A 23,612-nucleotide genomic window follows, 5' to 3' on the forward strand; every position below is an offset into this window, starting at 1 on the left:
ATTTGTATTTTTTGTATCTGTTTTATTGTGTTATGTCCTATATAACTATGTTACAATGTTGGGGGAGCTTGGGACTTCAGATTTTCAATGCCATTTTCTACACTGTAGCTACTGTGCATATGAAAATAAAGCCTTTCAATTTTGAATCTTTGAATTTGAAATGCTTTTCACCGGCAGAGGAGTAAAGTATATTTACTCAAGTACTTGAGTACTTGATACTTGTTCTTTACTTGAGTATTTCCATTATTTGCTAGTTTGTACTTCTACTCCACTACAATTCAGAGACTAATCGTATACTTTTACTCCACTGCATTTATTTTGTACCTTTAGTTATTTTACAGACTTGGATTAATGATGTGAAATATAATCAACACTTAAATAAGACTTTAGTATCACCTGGAGTAAATTCACAATCTACCCTGCAGCAAACAAAGTGGTTAAAACTAGCTGCACCTTTACCAGCTTTGACTAACACTTTAATGCATCAATAACTATTATTAAAATATATAATATATATTATTCCGTAAGGGGAAAATCTGCACAATAAGTGCTTTTACTTTTGAACTTTTACTTGAGTAACCTTTGAATGCAGGACTTTAACTTGTAACAGAATATTCCTACACTCTTGTAATTCTACTTTTACTGAAGTACACAATGAGTACTCCTCCCACCTCTGTAAACCGGTGTGGGACCTTGTGTAGATTTTTTTACTTTAAGAAATCATGAAACTCCCCATTTTAAACATTTGCTCTCTGGTTCCTGATCAGTACGGGTCTTCTTGTGAATTGCTCTTGCATGGCTTTCGACTCTGTGAGAGTTGTGAGAAAGGTAGTGGACACTTTGGTTATAATAAAGGAAATGAGAAGGCTCTATTTAATAGCTTTCATTAACATGATTCATATTTTTTAAGCCATTGCAAATACAATGTTTTAAATAAAATAAAAAACACAGTACAAGGGTGGAACGACTTTACATAGTAATGTGTGAACACTTCTTTATGGAAAACCTTAATCAGAAACATAGATAGACGTTTTTCATTTAATTGATAGCCGTCAAATGAATGTACCGGCTTGGAAAGTATTCCCCTGTAAAATGAAAAGTAGAACTTGATGTTGCATGAAAGGAAAGCAATAAGATGCCATCTGAGAACCATTTCGTTTTTTATTTGAAATTGTTCAACATCTTACTTGTGATTCAAATGCAATCTCTTATTAGTATTACCAAAGTTCAATATGAGGCAACTCCGGTGATCAAACTAATCAACGTTTTTAAATAATATAATAACTTAAGCTCAAGCCCATGTGGACATCATTTAAACATCTACTGTTTGTTACAACTTACATCCACTTACTTATTATGTCAGTCATACCAGCAGCCTGGATGACCCTCATTTGCTTATATCTTTAGCGTTTAGGGTGAATCTGGTATTCTTACATCATCACCATACAAAGCTTTATTGTTAGATACATGCATTAGATCACACAGCATTAAGTGCACCGATCATTTCTATTCATTAAAGCACAATGTAGATTATTATTTCCAACTTCAGCTTGAGTGTCACCTTGAAACCAAAATAACAAAAAAAACAATTTGATTCCACTACAAAATACATAAATATACAAAACAAAATGACATGTTGAAAACATAAAGAAATCTATTTGCAACTTAATTGCAGTTTTTTAAATCTTCATCATAAGTTGCATTGCTCAGTCCCAGAGGTAGCTGCCTGGTGAACATTCATCCAGATGAAAAAACTGCTGCATTTATGTGCCTTGTCACTTGTGTGGGTACATATGGAAATCTACTTGTTGGTGTAAACCATGTAATACCTTTTCAATTCAAAGTTATGCCTTCTCGGCAGCGTGAATCCTTCTCATGTGGTTCAATAATCCATGGTTATGTCTGAAATTGTTCCCACATGCTTTACAAGTAAACGGTTTCTCACCTGTGTGGACTTTCATATGCCTTTTTAATGTTGCCGTCTCAACAAAGCTTTTCCCGCAGGTCATGCAAACATACGGTTTCTCACCTGTGTGGATGCTCATATGCCTTTTTAATTTTGCCGTCTCAACAAAGCTTTTCCCGCAGGTCATGCAAACATAGGGCTTCTCTCCTGTGTGGATTTTCATATGCCTTTTTAATGTTGTCGTCTCAACGAAGCTTTTCCCGCAGGTCATGCAAACATACGGTTTCTCACCTGTGTGGACTTTCATATGCCTTTTTAATTTTGCCGTCTCAACGAAGCTTTTCCCGCAGGTCATGCAAACATACGGTTTCTCACCTGTGTGGATGCTCATATGCCTTTTTAATTTTGACGTCTCAACGAAGCGTTTCCCGCAGGTCACGCAAACATAGGGCTTCTCTCCTGTGTGGACTCTCATGATGTGAATCTTAACGTTACAGTTCAATTTGAATTTTTTTCCACATGTTTTGCAATTATATTTCTTCTCAGCTGTGTGGAATTTCATATGCCTTTTTAATGTTGCCGTCTCATTGAAGTGTTTCCCGCAGGTCATGCAAACATACGGTTTCTCACCTGTGTGGGTTCTCATATGCATTTTTAATTTTGACATCTCATTGAAGCTTTTCTCGCAGGTCACGCAAACATATGGCTTCTTATCCGTGTGGGTGGTCATGTGTCTTTGCAGCATTGACATGTACTTAAAATCTTTCCCACATGTTTTGCAAGTATATTTCTTCTCACCGGTGTGGACTCGTATGTGGTACTTCAAGGAACTACTTTCTCTGAAACCTCTTCCACATGTTTGGCAATAATATGGCTTCACATCCGTGTGGGTGGTCATGTGTGTTCGCAATTTTGACATGAACTTAAAATCTTTCCCACAAATTTCACATTTGAAATTCTTCACTGTGCAAGTATTACGTTGCATGTCTGACAAGTTAGCGTTGTTTACATTGTTCCTTTTGGTTTTGTGATGTCTTTTGTTTATTTTTGGATCTGCAGTTCTTGTTAACCCTGCGTCATTAGAATTGTGAGAGATGAGCTGCAGATTACTTTGTGCTTCAACAACGCTTATAACTGGCATGTTGCCTACAGACTCTTTTGCAGAAGTCCGTCCGCTGTGCACACTTTCCTCATCAGTAAGAGTCACCATGAAGACATCAGTCTCCTGCTTTAGTTCAAGCTGCTCTTCCTCCTGACTGGTGCAAAGTTCCTCCTGTTCCTCTTTAATCTGTGGAGGCTCTGGGTCCTCTTGGTCCAGACTGGAGTTCCTTTCCTGACTACAGAGCTGCTGGTCAGTGAGAACCTCATCCTCATTACAGACATGTTGCTGAGGGAGCTCTGGAGGGACAGAAAATAAACAAAATACTTGTTAGAGCCAGTATTTTGCTTTCATAAGAAAGGCCACCTAAGTGTGACGTCTGTAGTCAACGCACTATAAAGGACTACAATTCCCACGGCGCCTGTGCTAAAGCCACAGTGATGGGCAACCTGTTGAAAGACGCCGTCGAGGAACAGTTTTTAACCGTACACGTACACGTACATACAAATCGTACAAGTACCCTTTAAGTTATGAAGTTATAAGCATTATCAAGAAAGAAAAAATACCTAAGTTGTTTGTTATTTTATTTGAGCTTTGCCTATTTCTTTTGAATATTGTAAAGGCCTATTTTCTTTGTTGCATGTGCACAAGTTTGTTATTTTATTTTGAGCAAACACATCGCAACATCATCGAAACCATCTGAGGCCAAGCAACACTTCAAACTGTGAGTAATTTAAAGGAAAGAAACGAGTTAGAACTGTCTGTTTAAAGTGGACCTATCATGCTATATTTAAATGATATATTGTAGGGCCATACCTATATAAGGCATATTTATACGTTTCTGTTTTCAAAATACCAAACAGATCATGCATTTTAGCCATGCCTCATTTCGCTCTGTGCTGTTTGCTGTCTACGGGGCTGATTCTGTGAGCTGCAGCTGACCACGCCCCCTTCCGGGGGAGGGGAGCCGTGCTCTGATCAAGTCAAGAGGGGGAGAAAAAGAGATCTCCGTCCTCCGTGTTTTATTATATAGAGTCGTTATTCATTTGTTTTAAAGCTCAATAAATAACAAAGAAGACCTTTGACCGGCACTTTTCTAATTTTGTCCAGAAGATTTAAACTTTAACGGACATCTTGACCGGCGAAAGAAACTGAAACTCTGCCGCACGGTCCCCTCGTTCCTTGGAAGAGGCGGAGAGGTGGGTGTTTGTCATCTGTTGGTGGACTAACCGGAGAGAATTACAGTGCTTGCCTCGACGGGGAGGGATTGCATTGAATTAAAGCAGCAGGAGCAAACGCTTGCCTCGGGGAGGGAGAAAAAAAGCCACAGCGGAGAATATACAGAAGGGTAACCATGGTAACTATGGGCGGGAAGTCTTCTTCGCTGCTTTTGTGGCAGACTACAGCGCCACTTACAGGCCTGGCATATGTACTACAGCGTCTCCAGCGCTTTCGAGCGGCAATGGCCGGCCGTGGCCCAACCCCACATTCCCCTGATAGGTGGAGAGTTGGCCCAATAGCCGTAGCGCCACTTTACTGACGTCAGTGAAGTGTTCAAATCTGGATCAGTTTTTATCAGATCCGTTGCAGCCCCTTTTTTAGAGATTTTGGTATAGAGGAAAATAGAGAGGGTTGTGTTTTCTGACACTTGGTGAGTTCCCTGGAACACCGGGGACACATATTCATGTATAAAAGACGTACAAAAGTGCATTTTGCATGATAGGTCCCCTTTAAGGCGTCTCGTGGCTTGATGGAAAGACAAGGAAGGAAGCCACGACAGTACTTTTAGTGTGGTGTTAGGGAAGCAAATTGCATTCAATGCTGGGCAATGGTGTTAAGATCAATATCACAATATCAAGACAACAACAAACAAGACTATAGAAATGTGTTATACATAACATTTATAAATAGATTTGATCAAATACAAATAAAAAACATTAGGCCACCAACTTTTTTAAACTATAACATTATTCTAACAATGTGTATTTTAACTGCTGTGCTTTGTGTATTTGTGATCTGTTGTTGGAGATCTGAATGTGAATTAATAAACAGAAAATAGCTAACGAGAGGCTTTAACCATAATGAATCCCATTCAGATTGTTTTATCATTTGTAAGTGTCAGGGAATAACTCTGTATACATGTTTACCTTTTGCCCTCTGACGCAGATGCCCAACCTTGAGCAGCCGCTATCTCCCTTAAGGAGGGGCTGCCCAAGCATTTTGTTGTTGTTACCAGTTTATGACCGGGCAACTTCGGTCAGAGATAGTTATTGATCAAAAATGATGCAGAGAAGCTAATTCAAGTATGTTGAATACTATACTGTGTGTGGCTTCGCCAGTCACACAGAATAAGAAAGTATTTTATTTTTTGTTACACACCTGTTCTGTGCAGCTTTATCTGGGGCTTGCCTACAGACTCTTTTGCACAGGTCCGTCCGCTGTGCACACTTTCCTCATCAGTAAGAGTCACCATGAAGACATCAGTCTCCTGCTTTAGTTCAAGCTGCTCTTCCTCCTGACTGGTGCAAAGTTCCTCCTGTTCCTCTTTAATCTGTGGAGGCTCTGGGTCCTCTTGGTCCAGACTGGAGTTCCTTTCCTGACTACAGAGCTGCTGGTCACTGAGAACCTCATCTTCATTACAGACATGTTGCTGAGGGAGCTCTGGAGGGACAGAAAATAAACAAAGTACTGTTAGTGTGGTGTTAGGGAAGCAAATTGCATTCAATGCTGGACAATGGTGTTAAAGGGCCCATGTCATGCTTTTCCGGTTATTACCCGTCCCCTTGTGTGTTATGAAGGTTTTTATGCATGTAAACGGTGTGCAGAGTCACAAACCCTCAAAGTACACCCTGTAGCGAGTAAAACTCTAACACAGAAAATACCTCCCCAAAACGCCTCGTTGGAGATACGTCATTGTCCATTTGATTCTTCCATTTTGTTCCGGGTACGGCATGATGTCAAGCCGTACCCGGAACGAAATGGACCAATCCGTGGAGCCGTTACGTTAAGCCCCCGCTGATTGGTCCAAATTGACCAATCCACGGACTTCCTCACACACACATCTGTGTGCAGGGAGCAGGCAGCTCTGCTGATTTCTCCTCCCTGGCTGCAGGCTGATAACAGACAGTTGGGATCGCGGCGAAATTCTCTCGACAGACCCATTCTCACCGCGTTTATCAACCTTTTTCTTACTCAATATCAAGCCACACTTATGCCCCTTTCACACCGGCGCTTTTCCAGCTCCTGCTGGGAGCTAGAGCCTGAAAAGCGCCGGTTTTTCCTGTTCACACCGCAGCGGCGGCGCGTCATAGCTCCGGAATGCGGTTCACTTCCAGCTCCAAAAAGTTGTCGGTCCAGAGGCAAGAGCTTTGGAGCTTTGGAGCTATGACGCGGCGTCGCTTACGTCTCTCTTACGTCCGTCGAGGCGGAGGCGGGGGCAGCCTCCTGAACAACAACAAAATGCCTGCGTTTTATCCAGTTTGTACACAATGATGGAAGACCTCAAAACACCGAATAAGCAGCAGTGGTCCACTGAAGAGACCAGCTACCTAGTGGCAATCTGGTCTTCCGAAGAGGTACAAAGGAAGCTGGAGGGGAGCACGCGGGCCAAAGCCATTCTGCAGCAATTGAAGCGAGAGATGGCGTCCGCTGGTTATGACCGTAGCATTTTACAAATTAGCAACAAATTAAAAAAACTGAAGAAGGATTATCGGGACCAAAAGAAAGAGCTCGGACGGAGTGGCAGCGGTCGTACGAAAACAAGTCCACATTTTGACTTGCTAAACTCGGTCCTCGGAGACAGACCGACGAGTGGTGTGGGATGCACCGTGAATTCGCTTTGTCTCTCGTCAATTGGGTTGGAGGACGAGTCATTTAATGCTGGTGAGTTATGCATTACTGATTTGTGTTATTTGTGCCTTTTTGTTTTACAACATAAACTAAACCATGTAGCTATAGACAGACCTGGCAATAATAGCTAAAGTTTATCTACTACAGCTACCGGGTGGGCACCCATGCGCTAGCATGCTAATGCTAACAATAATAAACAAAGGTATCCCCATGGCAAAGACAGCGAACGCCTCCAATGTATCTTCTTTCTTCTCACTAACGATGTATGATTTGTTGAAGGGCTACTTTTGTTCATTGTGTTTATATTGTGTTTACAGGCATATCTCGTTTGGAGTGCAGTGAGTCGGAACCACCACCACCGTCGGCGTAGCTCGCCCGTGCACATGCTTGGGTCTCTTGCCACAACAAGCAGCTCTTCCCAGGAATCTCTGGTGACCCTAACCCAGCCAGTGGGCCGTAACAAACAGGGTAAGGTTTACAGTGTTCATAATGGTAATACTGTTCCCTGTTGCCATTTATCATGGCATTGTCATTGTAGTAGTTGTTGAAGTTATGCAACTGCAGCCATAATAACAATAAAACATTTCATTACACAGTATATCATTTACACCTCCTAGAATGCCATGAACACGGTGTTGACCTCATTATTATTTTTCCCTTTGTAGTTAAAAGGAAGCGGGATTCGTCATCTGGCCTTATCCCGTTAATGGAGAGGAGTGAAGCCAGGGACGAAGAGCTACTGGAGCATAGCCGGGCGATGCTTCAGGAGGTGCAGAACGGCAATGCTGAGTTCCTACAGATCTTCAACGTCACAGAGCAGAGCAGAATCGAGCAGAGCCGGATCGACGGACTCGCCAGAATCGCAAAGGCCGAGCAGGACAGCCACATGCTTGGCTTGTTAGACAGGATGGTGAAGGTGATGGAGGCCAACAGCAAACAATTACATTATTTTTGTATCTCCATTGTTCATGCCCCTTTTGTGTACATAATTTTTAAATACACTTAGTTATATAATATATACAGTATGTTCTCCACACTTTTTTGCGAATACTTGTATACATTCTTTTTTAAATACACTTAGTTATAGTATATACAGTATGTTCTCCACACTTTTTTGTGAATACTTGTATACATTCTTTTTTAAATACACTTAGTTATAGTATATACAGTATGTTCTCCACACTTTTTTGTGAATACTTTGTATACATTATTTTTTAAATACTCTATTATATAATATACAGTACAAATATTGTCCATACTTCTGATTCTTTGATTTGTATGTACAATAAACATAAGTCAAAAGTCATGTCTTATTACATTTTATTTTTTCAGTGATCCACTGCAAACTAGCTAATGTCACTATGATAAAACACTGAACTAAAACAGTGGTAGATGACAAGTATGACTACTTGTATGCTAAGTCTGATTCTGCCATGCATTCTTTAAACAAAATGATGCTAAATGGAATCGTTACCTGTGTTATCTAAAATAAATGTGTCATTGTCAAGCTGGAGCAAGGCACACCATTTATTTTATTCCTATTTCTCTTTAGAAAGAAGTTAGGATATAAAATACTGACATAAATCTAAGTGAAGGAAACAAACTCAAATGTACTGTGCCCTTACCCAGCACAAATGTAATGACATAAAGCTGAGGTTAGCACTAAATTGTTCATAACACATCCAAAGAGAGAGCGACCAATCCCTGATGAATGTTGAGCACAGCTGTATCTGCACAGCAGCTCAGGTGACTGCACACACTCACACACATTTTATTTTTATTTTGATACGCTTTGGGTATTGCAATTTCACACGTTTACAAAAGTAGCTTAATAAATGTAGCTCTCGGGTGAAGAAAGGTTGGAGACCCCTGGTCTAAACCTTTTGGGTATGCACTATTTTTATAAGAATATTGTTCATACCTGTTTATCTGTTTACATTCTGTGATTTGTATACAAAATAAAACACAATTCAAGTCTGATCCAGTGATTTTATTGTAAGAGGCATGATACAAAATAGATCAGGTTTAACTGCAGTAATATTAGTGGTCCCCCATGTTGAAATACTCCATCAATGCAGATCTAACGTCAGCTCCTTCTTGTCTACCGTTCTCTGGAAAGGGGTGTAAAGGGGGTTGGTTGTACACAACTTCATGGCAATATTCAGTCGTCCCTTGAAAAGTCGTCCGATGCCTTCCATTTCGTCTCGTAAGAGGATAACCACAGCGAACAGCGCTTCAATACAATCGGCCATTGTTGTTGTGATTTCCGCGCGGTTTGGGTTTTAGGAAGCAGGCACGTAAACGGTTACGTCATGACGCAAACGATGAGGCAATGACGCAGTACCATCCCGGCTCTTGAGCGGTGTGAGCGGTGTGAACAGAGCGGGAGCTGAAAAGGGAAACAGGAGCTGAACCAGAAAAGCTCTCGCGAGGAGCTAGAAAGTGAAAAGCGCCGGTGTGAAAGCCGCATTATTGTTGGTACTTCGGCTGTGACTTTGTGTGTGCTCAGGATGAGTTTGGCTGTGTTTGGCTGTGTATCGCTAACAAGGAAACAACACCTCCACGGAGCTCAGCACGATTCACAACGTCCCGACCAATCAGAGCACACTGTGCTCACAGGGAGGGTGGGGGCTGGAGCTATTGGAGCTACAACGAGCCGTTAAAGGCAGAGAGTGAAATTCAGTGAATACACGTAGTTTACAGAGATGCTGTATGAGAAACCAATGTGAGTTTGGAAAATTGCACAATATAAATTTATTCTAGTAGATCTCAACAATGGAATTATGATCAGTGGAAATGGCCATGACATGGGCCCTTTAAGATCAATATCACAATATCAAGACAACAACAAACAAGACTACAGAAATGCATAAAGCATGAAAAGAGTTTATTTAAAAAGCATGCGGCCACCCACTTTAAAAAAATATATAATATGTTTTAACAATGTGTATTTTAACCGCTGTGCTGTGTGTTTGTTGTTTGAGATCTGATCATGAATTAATAAACAGAATGTGGTTCTATCAACACAATAGGATGCAATATTTAGCAATCAATTCAACATGTAATGTCTTAACTGGTCAAGTAGTCCTTCTATTCTATTTGATTGTTTATTTACAGCTGATTTCTTGAATATATATAATAATTAAATATCTCATACAGAAATCAGCAGAACATGGAAATACTTAATGGAAGAATAAGTCCCTCCTCAATATTATATATATGGGTAATTATAAAACGGACAAGTCAAATCAAGCAATCTGATTGGTTCTTAGCCGTGATATACTGAGCGTATACCACAGGTAGAATTGTAGTTACTTTTCACAACAAGTCAGTATCCCTCCGCGTCTGAGAAAAACTGGATACAGTTGGGCGGAAAAGCAGTTTGCTTTTCGAACTGGAACAAGAAAACAGCGGAGAAGTAACGGGGCAGAAACCCTCCTTTTTACGCAGCGGTCCAGACATAGACATCAAACGGCAAAACATATTCAGTGTGCAGTTCCTTTGGCATTAGGGCAGGGATATCTAGATACTTTCCAAGGTTTGACATAATTAATTGTGCTACTTTTAAAGCAAGCAACGATGTTTTCAAATCTGTAATCAAAAAGATCAGCAAAAACGCTATCGAAGCAGTTCCTACCTTTGCTACTTAGTTCAAACAATAACAACGGACTATTTTTGATCTGCCTGTCCGGTATTCTTTTACCCATAATGACCGCCTCGCTGCACATTATCCCTTACTTAACCCTTCTCTTGCGTTTCGGGTGTGACGAATGACTTTTGTTTTAATCATAAAATATCAGGGAAGCGTGTGGCGCAGTGGATAGAGCCTTGGTGTTGGGATCAGGGGGTCACAGGTTGAAACCCCACTGCAGTCAGCATGTCGTTGTGTCCCTGGGCAAGACACTTCACCCCAAAATTGCTCCTGTGGGGATTGCCCACAGTATTGAGTATCTAAGTCGCTTTGGATAACTAACATGTAATGTCATAAATATTGTGTTTTTCATCCAATTGCCTCAATACCCCGCGCGCACACACACACACACACACACACACACACACACACACACACACACACACACACACACACACACACACACACACACACACACACACACACACACACACACACACACACACACACACACACACACACACACACACACACACACACACACACACACACACACACACACACACACACACACACACACACACACATCACACACAACACACACACACACACACACACACACACACACACACACACACACACACACAATTTCTCTTTCAATAAATGTTCATTGAGGAAAACAGTATCAGTGTCTTATTCTATATTCATCACAGTGAATGCTGAACTTGATGGGCCCACCGGTAGGTCCAGACCATGACATGAAACACTGGCTTGCTTGTATCAAATCAATACATCCCATACATCATTGGAATGGGAAGAATCTCAGCTACAACACTAACTAAAGCATTTCCATCTCCAGTACAGCCTATATGGCAAGCATTGTTATAATATACAGTAATGTAAAATAAGCACTATCTTTGAACTTACTGCCAAATATAATATGAAATTCACCCCTGGTGTCATTCTGTCCGTCACCCCTTGATTCTACACTTGCTTTGACTGTTCAAATGAGATGTCAACCATCAAAATTGGATAAGGGGTTCCAGAGATATCACTGTGCAAAACACACCGGTCAATTTTGACCGAAAATAGCATGGGAAGGGGGGTATGACCTAACGCAAGAGAAGGGTTAACTTCGACCCCCGAGGTGGCCTTACTATGGAGGAGTGGATTGAGCAGTGCCTATCTCCAGAGCTACTGGAAGCCGAATCTCGGGGACCGGAGAAAGTGGAGCAATATTCTCGCCACGCCAAGCAACAGTCTATACAACCTCAACCTATACAAGTAACCAAGTAAGCCATTCTACTGATGCTGGACAGTTTTTCAGTGGGTGCACAATAAATGGCAACATACAAATGAATGTAAATAAATAGCCAAATAATCGATCAACTCTCTCTGTCTAATATGTTCACTTGCTGTTAGTGTTGTTGCATAACAACCTCCTCGAGTTCAGTAAAGTTAGAACGATATTGGCAGATTCGGATTTCATGGATCAATAACTGATGAACAAAACGTTATTCAGACACAAATTACGTCTCCTAAGTACCGTGCTAAGGTTGACAACGAACTACAATCACATGTTGATCAAAAAAAGCCAATATGCGCCGTTCTCCGAGCTGGACACATTAAATTGGTCTCTTTCCGCAGCCGGAGAAGAAACGAGTGCTGAGGGACCGTCTGCAAAGTGCAACTCCGAAAAAAGAGAATACAATAATATTCAATAACTGTACTATTATACAGTATATTTCTACCAAACTCACTAAACACATCAATAGTCTTCTGGTGGTCATACTACAGCAGAGAATTTGGAAGAATATGGTTTTAAATAATTTTGGTGAATATTTATAATGTAAAATCATCAATAAATATGGCATCATCTTCAATAACGTTACTATTGTACAGTATATTTCTACCAAACTCACTACACACATCAATAGTCTCCTGTTGGTCATACTACAGCAGAGAGTTTGGAAGAATATGGTTTTGAATAATTTTGGTGAATATTTGTAAAAATCTTCAATAAATATGGCATCATCTTCAATATCTTCACTATTATACAGTGGAGTGCTACCAAACTCACCTCAGACATTAATGGTCCTCTAACTTGCTACACTACAAAAGCGTATTTGAAAACGTATTTTAATGATCGTTATGTTATTTTAAAATAAAGTGTATTGGTAAGTATAAGTTACTGTCAAACAGGAGACCCCTTAATTTTAACCAGAAGCGATTGAAATTTAACTCAAAAGAAAATCTCCTATTTATTCATAAACCATAACACTGTTTTATTGTTCTTTCATTAATTAACTTACAGACTGAATATAGACATGGTAGCACCTACATCAAAGCAAGATCCATCAAAAGTAGAACAGTCTTTTAATCATCAATAAACTAGACACATTGATATATACATATATATGTTACACATTGTATATACAGTATGTTATATATAAATTAAGACATTAAACAACTTTTTCATTAGCTATGAAACAGTAAAATAAAGTTAAAATTGAAAAATAAAACATTTCAGGCTTTTCACCTATCTTACTGTATAATATTAATGAACAAATCTACAATGTAATGTCTGACATGGAAAACATCATGAACATCTGTGACTAATTTAATCTGTAAGGGAAAATATATTTAACATCTTAATTAAGTTTTATAATAATTTAAAACTATGGACAGGTGATTATTAATCATTACTTCAGTTGCGCAAAATCTTTAGCAAAGCTTTTTTCTGGATTTTTGTTTGTTTTGTACAAAATTCAGCTTTCATTTTGCCGATTTAAAATCACTGGCTGGGCTGGATTTTCCCCCACATGCCGTTTATAAGCGCACTAGTTCTATTGTGGTAGTAGTTCTAACAAGCCTTACCTCCCCAAATCCTGGTACCTCTGGTAAAAGTTACACAAACTCTTACATAGCCTCTTTAGTTAGGGATGATACACAACACACAATACCACAGGGTATCTTTTGTTGGTATTAGTGCAGCAGTCATTCCGAGGCACTGCGTGTGAAACCATCTTCCACAAGTTTCACACTGAATCTACATGGGAATAAATACAACAAAGATATTAAGAAAATGTCAAGTGTAGGACACTTGTAAAGCAGGCATATTCATTTATATTTTAAAGAGATTATACTTTTTTTTTTTTATATAAATACTTGTTGTTATTCAGGTTTATCTGTACTGTGCTAAAACTTTAACAAACTATAAGAAAAACAAAAGGAAACCTGTAATGCATAAAAATTAGGGCTGTCAAGTTAACGCGTTAATAACGCGGTAACGCAAAAAAAAATTAACGCCACTAATTATTTTAACGCGATTAACGCATGTGTATTTTTTGTCCTCGGCCGCCGTAGTTTCAGAGCGCATCGAGTTTAAAATACCATCGACAAGCTGATGCTGACAGCCCCGCTCCTACCGCCCGCTTGTGGCAGACCACACTTCCACGCTCACTGGCAGGCCCGGACTGGCCATCGGGAGGACCGGGAGGGAGTGTGTATGTGTGGCGCGCAGTGGCGACTGGTCATTAGGGGCAGGTGGGGCACAGCCCCACCTAGTGTCAGCAGAAAGTATTACACATAATGAAAACAAAAAATGCAAAAAGATGCAAAAAAAGAAATAAAAAAATATATAAAATATATTTTAAGGTCATGTTTAATCATCTGATTCGTCTGTACATTGCTGTTTTAGTCTGTGTTCTTCTAATTAGTGTCTACAGTGCCGTTTTGAGCCATGTGGGACAAAACCTGATTCTGCCCCTCCCTCTCACTGTTTAAGTGAACGGTGACTGTAAAAACTACACTGCGCATGCTCAGAGTATTTTTCAATGGAATGTGTGTGGCAAAAAAAAAAAAGGCCAAAGGGGCACGGAGCTGCCATCCCCACCATACGTCAGCTCACATTATTCAGAACTGATTGGCTGTAAATATGTCACGTGTGCAGTGCTGCGAAACGTCACGTGTAGTGTGAAGAGAAGACGAGAGAGCAGCATATAGCTAACATCACCAGCGATTAAAAATAAGTAAAAAACGGAAAGAAAATGAATGAAGTTGACCATTTACTGGAGCACACATTTGAGACACTTAGTCTCGGAGAGAAACTGGAGGTAAAGCGCCTCGGTGCCCACCATCCACCGGATTTCCAAATGGTCCAGACTGCGGGCAAAGTGAACCGCGGGTTTAATGCTGAGTGGTTTGCTAAAAAGAAATGGCTAACGGCGAGCATCCAGAAGAATTCCCTCTTTTGCTTTCCTTGCCTGCTTTTTGGTGAAGATCAAGGTACTTGGTCGAGGACAGGTTACAAGGACTTAAAGCATCTTTCGGAGAGGACAATGAAGCATGAGAGCAGCAACAGTCACTTGGAAAATGCCGTAAAATTGGGATTACTGGGAAGGGTGAATGTTGCAGCTCAGATTGACAGCGCCTACAGACGCGGCATTGATGATCATAATAGAAAGGTGGAAGAAAACAGGTACGTGTTAGGTCGGATCATCACCTGTATTAAACTGTGTGGGAAATGTGAGACAGCACTGCGGGGCCACGACGAGTCGGCGGACTCTCTGAATCCAGGGATATTCAGGTCAATTTTCGAGACAATGTGTGAGGGCGATTCCAGGCTTCGACGGCACTACGAAGCTCAGCCCGTTTTCAAAGGGACATCAAGCACCATACAGAATGAACTCTTGGACTGCATGTATGATGTGTACAGGGAGGAAATATCCAAGCAAGTGGACAACACATCATTTGTTGCCGTTCAGGCCGACGAGACAACCGATGTCTCATGTAAATCGCAAATGGTGATTGTGCTGCGATACATTATGCCTGACCTCACAGTTACAGAGCGTTTTTTGGAGTTTGTGGAAGTAAAGGACAAAACTGGTGTAGGTCTCTCTAACAGCATCAAGGCTGTTCTTGAACCCCTGAAGCTGAAAGAAAAGCTAATCGCTCAGACCTATGACGGGGCGGCCGTCATGAGCGGTAACGTGCGCGGGGTACAGACGGTCATGAAGGAGACGTACCCAAACGCTCAGTTTGTTCACTGCTACGCCCACCAACTGAACCTGACCCTGCAGCAACTGTGTTCAGCAAGGATGAGCATCCTGAAGGTGTTTTTTGCAGATCTAACTGCTTTTTCCACTTTTTTCTCCGGTGCTCCAAAACGTGTTGCAGCTCTTGCAGAGGCAACACAGAGACGCATACCACGGCCACCGGCTGTGAGATGGAACTTTAAAAGCAGAACTGTGAACGCGGTTTGGGAGACCCGAGAAGCACTTCTTCAGTGTATGGACCATATACGCACACAACCAGGATGGGATGCGGTCACCATAAGTGAGGCATACGGCCTGTCAAAGAAACTGCGGGACCGAGCATTTATGCAGCTCCTGGAGTTTTTTTCGTTGCTTATGCCAGAAGTGGATGTTTTATACAACACTCTGCAAAAACGAACCATCGATGCACCTGGGATCAAAAGCGCGCTCTGCCGCTTCAAGGAAAATGTCCAGAAAATGAGGCAGCAAACTGATGCATTGGCCGCCACCACTCATGATGGAACAGACGAGCCAGGCCGACGAGTCAGCAGCACAGCGCCGGTAATGAAGGAGGCATGTGACACAGTCATCTCACAGGTGGAACAGAGGTTCTCACAGAGTGACCATTTGATCGCTGCAAAGCTCGTTGACAGCTCATTCTTCCCACAGCATGTCCTGTCATTTCCTACACCTGAGCTTGACTGCGCAGTGAAATTGTGGCCTGCTTTGGGAAACAAGGAGAAGTTGAAGTCTGAGCTGACCACGCTCTACCGCCACAGTGAACTTCACACTGGAAACACTGCCCTGTCTCTGTTGAAATCCATTCACGAGAACAACTTGGAGGATACGTTTGCTGAGACTGTTATTTTGGTCAAAATAATAGTAACAACTCCGATGACGACATCCGAGTCAGAGAGGAACTTTTCCACCCTCAAAAGGATAAAGACTTTCACTCGCAACACCATGGGACAGCTGCGAGTTAACGCATTGGCCATGCTTTCAATTGAAAGCCAGTTGATCCAGCAACTACAGGACTTCATCCCCAAAGTGATAGAAACATTCTGTCAGAGGAAGGACCGCCGTGCCGCTTTTCTTTTCAAGTGAGCCTTCAGCTTTGGTAAGTTCATTTATGTCATATATTTTGTTTGATCTTCTGTGTTTTGCCTCTGCTGGATCGATTGATATTGTGACCTCGGTGATGAGTGTCTGTGTTTTCCTTATATTTACAGTCTATGGTGTTTTAATGCTAAAGCATTATGGTGGTTGTTGTTGTTGTTAAGAATTGCTTTGTGATGGTGCCCTTTACTTATGTATTAAGGTGCATTACAATATGACATCCCCACGCTGTGTACCGTACATTTACGTACACAGTGTACGTAAATGTATGCGCTGACAGTGTTGCTCCGTGTGGTCTTCAGTATGTAATTTGACACTCCCCCTCTCTCCTCTCTCTCTCCCCCCCAACTCTCTCTGTCCCCCCCCTCTCTCTCTCTCCCCCCCACCTCTCTCTGTCCCCCCCTCTTTCTCTCCCCCTCTCTCTCCCCCACCTCTCTCTGCCCCCCCAGTTTTGTACACATAGAAACGCCACTGGTGGCGCGACTCGCGCGAGCGAGGCACACCTTACGTGTTGTTGTTGTTAGCATCTGGTGCTAGCTAGCTGCGCTAACGGATATAAGGAGCTGTTTCAATGACATTTCGCCGACAACTGCGCCGAGCACTTGACTTTATGCAGGTAGCCAGACAGTGGGACACTGTACGAAAAGTCAGCACACTCAGCACGGATAGTACGCGCTACATGATTGCAGCGTCCAGGCAGCTCCCGTTGGAGCATATATGCCTTGAGCCACACACACACACACACACACACACACACACACACACACACACACACACACACACACACACACACACACACACACACACACACACACACACACACACACACACACACACGACAGCACACACACACTACACACACACACACACACACACCACACACACACACACACACAACACACACACACACACACACACACACACACACACACACACCACACACACACACACACACACACACACGACACACCACACACACACACACACACACCACACACACACACATTGTATGAGAGAGGTTCCAGGTTGAATTGAAGGGAATATTTGTAATGTTCAGAGGTTGTTGTGTTTAATATTCATGAGAATATTTGTCATTGTTCAAATGATAAACAAACATATAAGCATATTTGTCCACTCATATGTTGATAAGAGTATTAAAAACTTGAAAGATATCCCTCTAAGGTACATTTAGAACAGATAAAAAATGTGCGATTAATTTGCGATTAATCGCGATTAACTATGGACAATCATGCGATTAATCGCGATTAAATATTTTAATCGACTGACAGCCCTAATAAAAATATACAAAATGTCATTACTTTTATGTTATTCCTGAAATCTAACTCCAGATGATCTATATAGTATGTATTATTCAGATTATCTTCTGGAGTTTCAAAACAATTCATCATTTAGGCGCCGTTTACACGAGGAGAAAACTGCTTGTATCTGCATAGTTTCGCGTGCGTATAGCCCTATTATTTACACGAGGCCGATAGAAACTGACCCCACAAACAATAACGGGTCCCAAGGTGGATAGATTTGCAAACAAACGCTCTGGGGGGTCAACCGAGTCCGTGTAATCACCTCGATACGAATATTTCCTGAAAAAATAACGATAGCCCCGCCTCTCCTGCTCACTGCTGAAGCAACTATCAAAAATAGCTGTGTTAATTAAACGCACAAGGGGTTCTTGAATGAAATAATATTATAAAAGGCAAACCAGAATTGTTAACGCCCAATATACTCCTTAAACAAAATAAACAGAGTCAGATTTCATGCATTGATCCATTATATTGACAAAGGAGGATCTCACCCGGTGTTTGTAGAGAATATCTCTCTCTTTCTGAGCCGTCCTCTCCACGGAGACGTGCTTCTTGGGGGATGCAATATCCACAGATTCGGTTTCTTTCAGTTTCTTTCAGTTTCAGTTTCAGTTTCGGGGCTTAAACAGAAGGGTAGCCATGGCAACATTGCAGCGGGCTGCTCGGTTGCTCTTCTTCGCGGCTTTTGGTGTATTTTGGCGGAAGTTACAGCGCCACTTACAGTCCCAGCATATGTACTACAGCGTTTCCAGCGGCCTCGTTTGAACAGACACGTTAAATGAAACAAATGCATGTGAACGGAAGACTTTTTTGAATACGCATACTGTGCATAAACGCAAACGGTCCCGTGTGAGCGGGGCCTTAGTCTCACCCAAACAGCATCAACAGCAGTTGTGGGCAGGTCCTCAATTCCACAGAAGGAACAGAAGTCATCCTTTGAAACTGAAAAAATAACAGGTGTATTACTGTTCAATTTACAGGAAGCGATCCATATATTCATTTCATATTTTTGGCTAATACCTGATCCTTTGAGAATTTCTTCTGCCATGTCTCTTCGTAGATTTTGAAGAGATAGTTTTGATGAGTTGATGTGAAACGTCTGTGGTATTTTCGGAAATTCCTTCACTGTCATCTTGGCCATCTGGACAGATGGTAAAATAACATGACGTTATGACGTGTTTTTGAATTTCCCTTTAAAATAAAATGCTTTATTATTAATGAACACAACATGTTGCATTGAATCACCTGCATGACAAAGGCTCCACAACTGGTGGCATCTTTCTGGAAGGTGTGGGTTATCTTTCCTGGCTGCCATTTAATGTTAACCCAGTCCTCTTTTCCCAGTCTGTTCCGGCGCATCTTGAAATACTCTCTATAGAACAATAGGAAAAAAAAAAAATTGCGCTTACTCTTTGCCTTTACCAAATGTGCGTTTAACCAATGTATTTTCCTGTAATATATTTTATATAACCCAAATTTGTAACCAGCCTTTCTGGAGTCCTCAACTTCATTTGACCCTTGCAGAGGATCAACCACATAAATGTGGTTTGAAAGGGCATGGAGGTACTGTTTTAAAAAGTAGCATACCGTATAATTAAACCAAACCTTTTTCAATATGTCAGCAGCAACAATAATGTATCAGCTTTTCTTCAAAAATGAAAACCACAGTTAACTAATAGATTCACATTATTAAAATTACTTCAACTGTTAAAAAAGCTATTAAAAGTAATACTAAAATAATAACTACCCATTTTAAATGGGTATATTTAAGACTTAAAAGTATTGAAATAATTAAAGATGTCAGATCAGATGAAAGAAAGTTGCACAATTTGGGGTCAGAAGACTCAAATCTTTAGTGGAGCAGTAGCGACCACCAATGAGAAATGGTTGAATGAGTACTTATTTTGGACTACATTTTATATTGTTTCCCTATGATATAGATGAAGAACATGAAGACATTAAAACTAAAAGAAGCATTTTTAAACCAATCCTGAGGCAAAGATGCATTTACAAAATGGGGCTGCATGAGATACACATTTTAGTCTTAACTCTGTCACAGTATATGAGTAATGTATTACAATATTTTTTAATAGCAATGTATATTTAGTTGTATGCATTTGAATAAATGTAATCATACATCTTCAAAGTAATATTTGATTAACTTGAAATGTGCAAACCCTGAGCAAAACATGCTGTAAAAGCAGCTACAGTATTACTACACGAGTAGCTGTATACTCACCACAAACTTCCAGTGCACATTTCTTATATTGACAAATCCAATGGCTCCATCATATAGATCAAATGTGACCTGAAAAAATTAGGGAATATGTAAACATAAGTGTTATTTTCTATAATATACAGGTGCAAAACAATAATTTAATTTACACAGTATTCATTATTTATTTTTCTCAACAGGAACAAGAAAAAAAGGGAAGCTTATATTCTAAATGTATTGGTTAAAAACAACACAAATGTCTCCAAAAACTACATACATGATTATAATAATGCTGGAAGTTGCCTGTAGACACAGTTCAGTCTCCTTTCTCAAGCCTACAATACTAAAAGGGATGAAAATACTTTGAATAATCAGTTTTACTCACCTTTTTTAGCTCTTGCCTGGCCATCTGCTCTCGTGTGACGTGTAGGATTACACCCATGGTGTAGTGATCCAGGAGGTATAGACGGCCAGCATTATCCTTCAGGTTGAGGATGCCTCTAATGTAACATTCTATTACCTTTTGGATAAATTGTAGGGGAAATAATCATACAAAATGCCAGCTAATATAGAGGCCAAAGTCGGTTTTAATCACATCATTGTCAGATCATTTTAGAATGGATCAATTATGCAAAACCTTTGCTAAAACTGGTCTATCTAAAGTCACACTCCAGATGGACTGGCCTAACAATTTACTTGGATATCATTTTGTGTAGCACAAATTACATACTTTTTGTCAACAATTGAATCATTAACATATGGCTTATGTGAGATGAGCAGTCCGGTACAGCATAAGTTTTAATAAATACTTGCCTCGCCTATGATGAGTTCATCAGGTCTCAAACTCTGAAATTCTCTGTGCCTCAGGGTGAAATTATGCTTCTCTTCAGCATGTCTTACAACAGCCACAAAAACTTCAGTTGGTTTGCATGTCCAAAGGGCATCAACCTAAAATGAAATGAACAATGATATCATAATAACTTCGTACAGCATTTGCCATTAATTCAATTTTAAATACTTTTAATGCACTATACATTTTGTACGTTTTCTATGAAAGATTGGCTCATGCTAAAACGTTTTTAATGCTTTCTTAACATTGTTTTTATAGCTCGAAGAATTGCTTACTTTGTTACTCTGTTTAAAGCATACATTTTAATATAGCAAAACAATACCTCTGTTGCAGGCTTGGACCCTTTACTTGTGGGGTCATTGCTGCTGTTCTTCACATCTGTGCTGCTCTGAATATCTTCGCCAGTGTTCAGAGTTAACTTTGCTCTTTTTGGAACTGGAAGAATGTCTGGAGTGGTGTAATATTTGGAGCTGGCAGTGCGAGGCTTTGCTCCATCTCTCTTTGCCCAACCTTCCTTAGATTGACTGATGTCTTTTGGTAGCAATGTTTTGAGTAGTAACTGCTCAGATAAGTGATGTGCCATTATGTGTTCTCTGTACCTCCCCTGTAGAGAGCCATACAATTTTCTGATGAATGCCGCTGGCCTCAGTCGTCTCTGCTTTTTTAGAATAGAATGTTTGACTATTCCAAACCATCTCTCCACATGGCAGTTTGTGTCCCTTGTTTTACTTTGGCCAAATGTGTCTTCCTCTGTGTCAGTTGCATATCTTTTCAAATTCCCCAACAGCAGCCCACTCCAAAGGGGAAAAATCCCTAGATAGTTGTCAAAAAGGACATCAACAATGCCAGGGCAAAAGTATGGATTTTCATCCTGTGGGGTTTCGACCTCCTCTTTTTCAAGCTCTCCCTGTACCTCCTCCATGACCTTCCTAAACTCATATGTGAAGGGAGATCTGCCAACAATTGTGTGGGCATTTCTTCTTTCTTCATCATCTTCCTCCTGAGTTAAGGGGCTGTCTCCTAACTTGTCCCCCTCTTCCATGTCGGGAATCCTGCATTCTTTTATGAAGTCCTTCACGGCCTTCAGATGGATCAGGACAGTATTGGAATTGTGCTTTCCAATTAACACAGTGCACAACGAGCGGAAGATTTTTAGTGCTGTGGTCATTGAAGTAGCATTTTGCAACCTGGCAAATGCAAATGTTGCAAATTCCTTCAAACCCTTGTCTGCAGTTCTTCTCCCAATTGACTGTGCTACAGCTTTCAGCACGTGTGCAGAGCAAATGTGTAGCACTGCCAACATTCGGATTTCCTTCCATGACTTCAGCTTTGAACAGATAGCGAAAGCCCTGTCCAAGTAACTGACAATGCTCTCCTTGTTAAAAGAAAAGAGAACACTTTGGAGCAGGGCCCAGCTGTAGTCTGTTTCTACCTGATGTACTTTTATTTTAGTGTACTGTGACAGTTTGCGGAGGAACTGCATTAGCCAGAATGTGATTGGTGGTATGGAGTGTTCATTTGTCAGCATTTCGCAGACTGGGAGGGGAGGTACTTGCTGACCACCTCCAGGAAGAGTGAGGCAGTAATAAAGCACTCTTTTGGTCTGACCTGGAACTTTGGATGCAACATTACCTGTAGCATCTAGATATAGGGTCAGCGGTGTCTTCTTTCTCAGGTGTTGCACAACTATGTTTACTCCGGTTTCAGAGTACATATGTACACCAAATGGGTCAACTTGAAAATGCTGTATGTACCCAGGCATCCTGTGATAATTTGAGTCACATTCCTTAATGATCATTTGTGTGAGGTACATCTCCATGAAAACATCCTCATGGATTCTTTTACCTCTTCTTACTTCTGAACGTATCACTTTGAGAACATTTTTGTTCAGACTGCGGGTTATGTTTCCTGAAATCAGTTCAGCAACAGGTGTTTTTTTAAGTTTACTGTAAAATACTTGACTCACTCCTTTATGCAGGGCTCTTGCAATTCTGCCTCTTCTTCTGTTTGCTGCTGGTCGGAATTTTTTCTCATTTGCTTTGTGTGCCATTTTCCCTCTTTGCAGCACATATATTTTAACAAGGGTGTCTCCCACTGGCTCATTTTGGATTTTAAAGAAGAATTTGGCCCTGCAGGAAGGGAATGTACAAACTGCACAGATGTTTAAGTACGGACTTTTCATTTTCCTGCTGTTAGGAATTTTTATGTGGTGACTCTTGAAGGCAAGTGTACAACAGGGATTTTTATCTCGAAAACTCTTGTACAACACGTCGGTCCACGGTTGCCTCAGTTTGTTTGAACCCGTCAATGGAACAATCTTTTGCCATTTCTTTTGATTTACTGTTATTCTGAACCTTTTAGATACTACTGGCAACTTCCGCCAATGTGTTTTGGTGCCTGTGTTTTTATTGTCATCTTGTGCTCCTCTTTGCAAATTCTGTTCTTCAGTTTCTGCCTCATTGATTTCTATGTCCTCATCTGATAACTGGTCATCTACCTCTCGTCCACTCTGAGAAGACATCCTTTCTTGTTTGTCTTCTGCCTCATTTATTTCTATGTCCTCATCTGATAACTGGTCATCTACTTCT

The 23,612-nt window shown here is 40.9% G+C and overlaps 1 protein-coding gene and 2 long non-coding RNA genes across 4 annotated transcripts in view; all 3 read right to left on the reverse strand.

Moving 5' to 3' along the window:
- Window positions 1-23,612, reverse strand: part of LOC117472689 (gastrula zinc finger protein XlCGF57.1-like) — a 76,319-nt gene that overhangs the window by 18,711 nt on the left and 33,996 nt on the right. The window contains exons 3-4 of one of the 2 annotated variants that reach the window (XM_034118020.1): window positions 5,385-5,666; window positions 1,946-3,304 (exon numbers count right to left, since the gene is read on the reverse strand). In XM_034118020.1, the coding sequence (XP_033973911.1) occupies window positions 1,946-3,304; window positions 5,385-5,666 (1,641 nt within the window). Of the gene's footprint in view, window positions 1-1,147; window positions 3,305-5,384; window positions 5,667-23,612 lie in introns of those variants that run through there. The other variant, XM_034118021.1, reaches the window with a different exon arrangement.
- On the reverse strand, window positions 13,095-19,026 carry LOC117472700. The gene is made up of 3 exons (XR_004554954.1): window positions 18,980-19,026; window positions 18,831-18,901; window positions 13,095-13,534 (listed from the first exon to the last, which is right to left on the reverse strand). It is a non-coding gene; the product is annotated as an uncharacterized LOC117472700 (long non-coding RNA).
- Window positions 19,034-20,690, reverse strand: LOC117472699. The gene is made up of 4 exons (XR_004554953.1): window positions 20,560-20,690; window positions 20,199-20,267; window positions 19,205-19,331; window positions 19,034-19,100 (listed from the first exon to the last, which is right to left on the reverse strand). It is a non-coding gene; the product is annotated as an uncharacterized LOC117472699 (long non-coding RNA).

Source organism: Trematomus bernacchii, unplaced genomic scaffold (genome assembly GCF_902827165.1).
Source record: "Trematomus bernacchii unplaced genomic scaffold, fTreBer1.1, whole genome shotgun sequence".
In the NCBI taxonomy this organism is placed as follows: domain Eukaryota; kingdom Metazoa; phylum Chordata; class Actinopteri; order Perciformes; family Nototheniidae; genus Trematomus; species Trematomus bernacchii.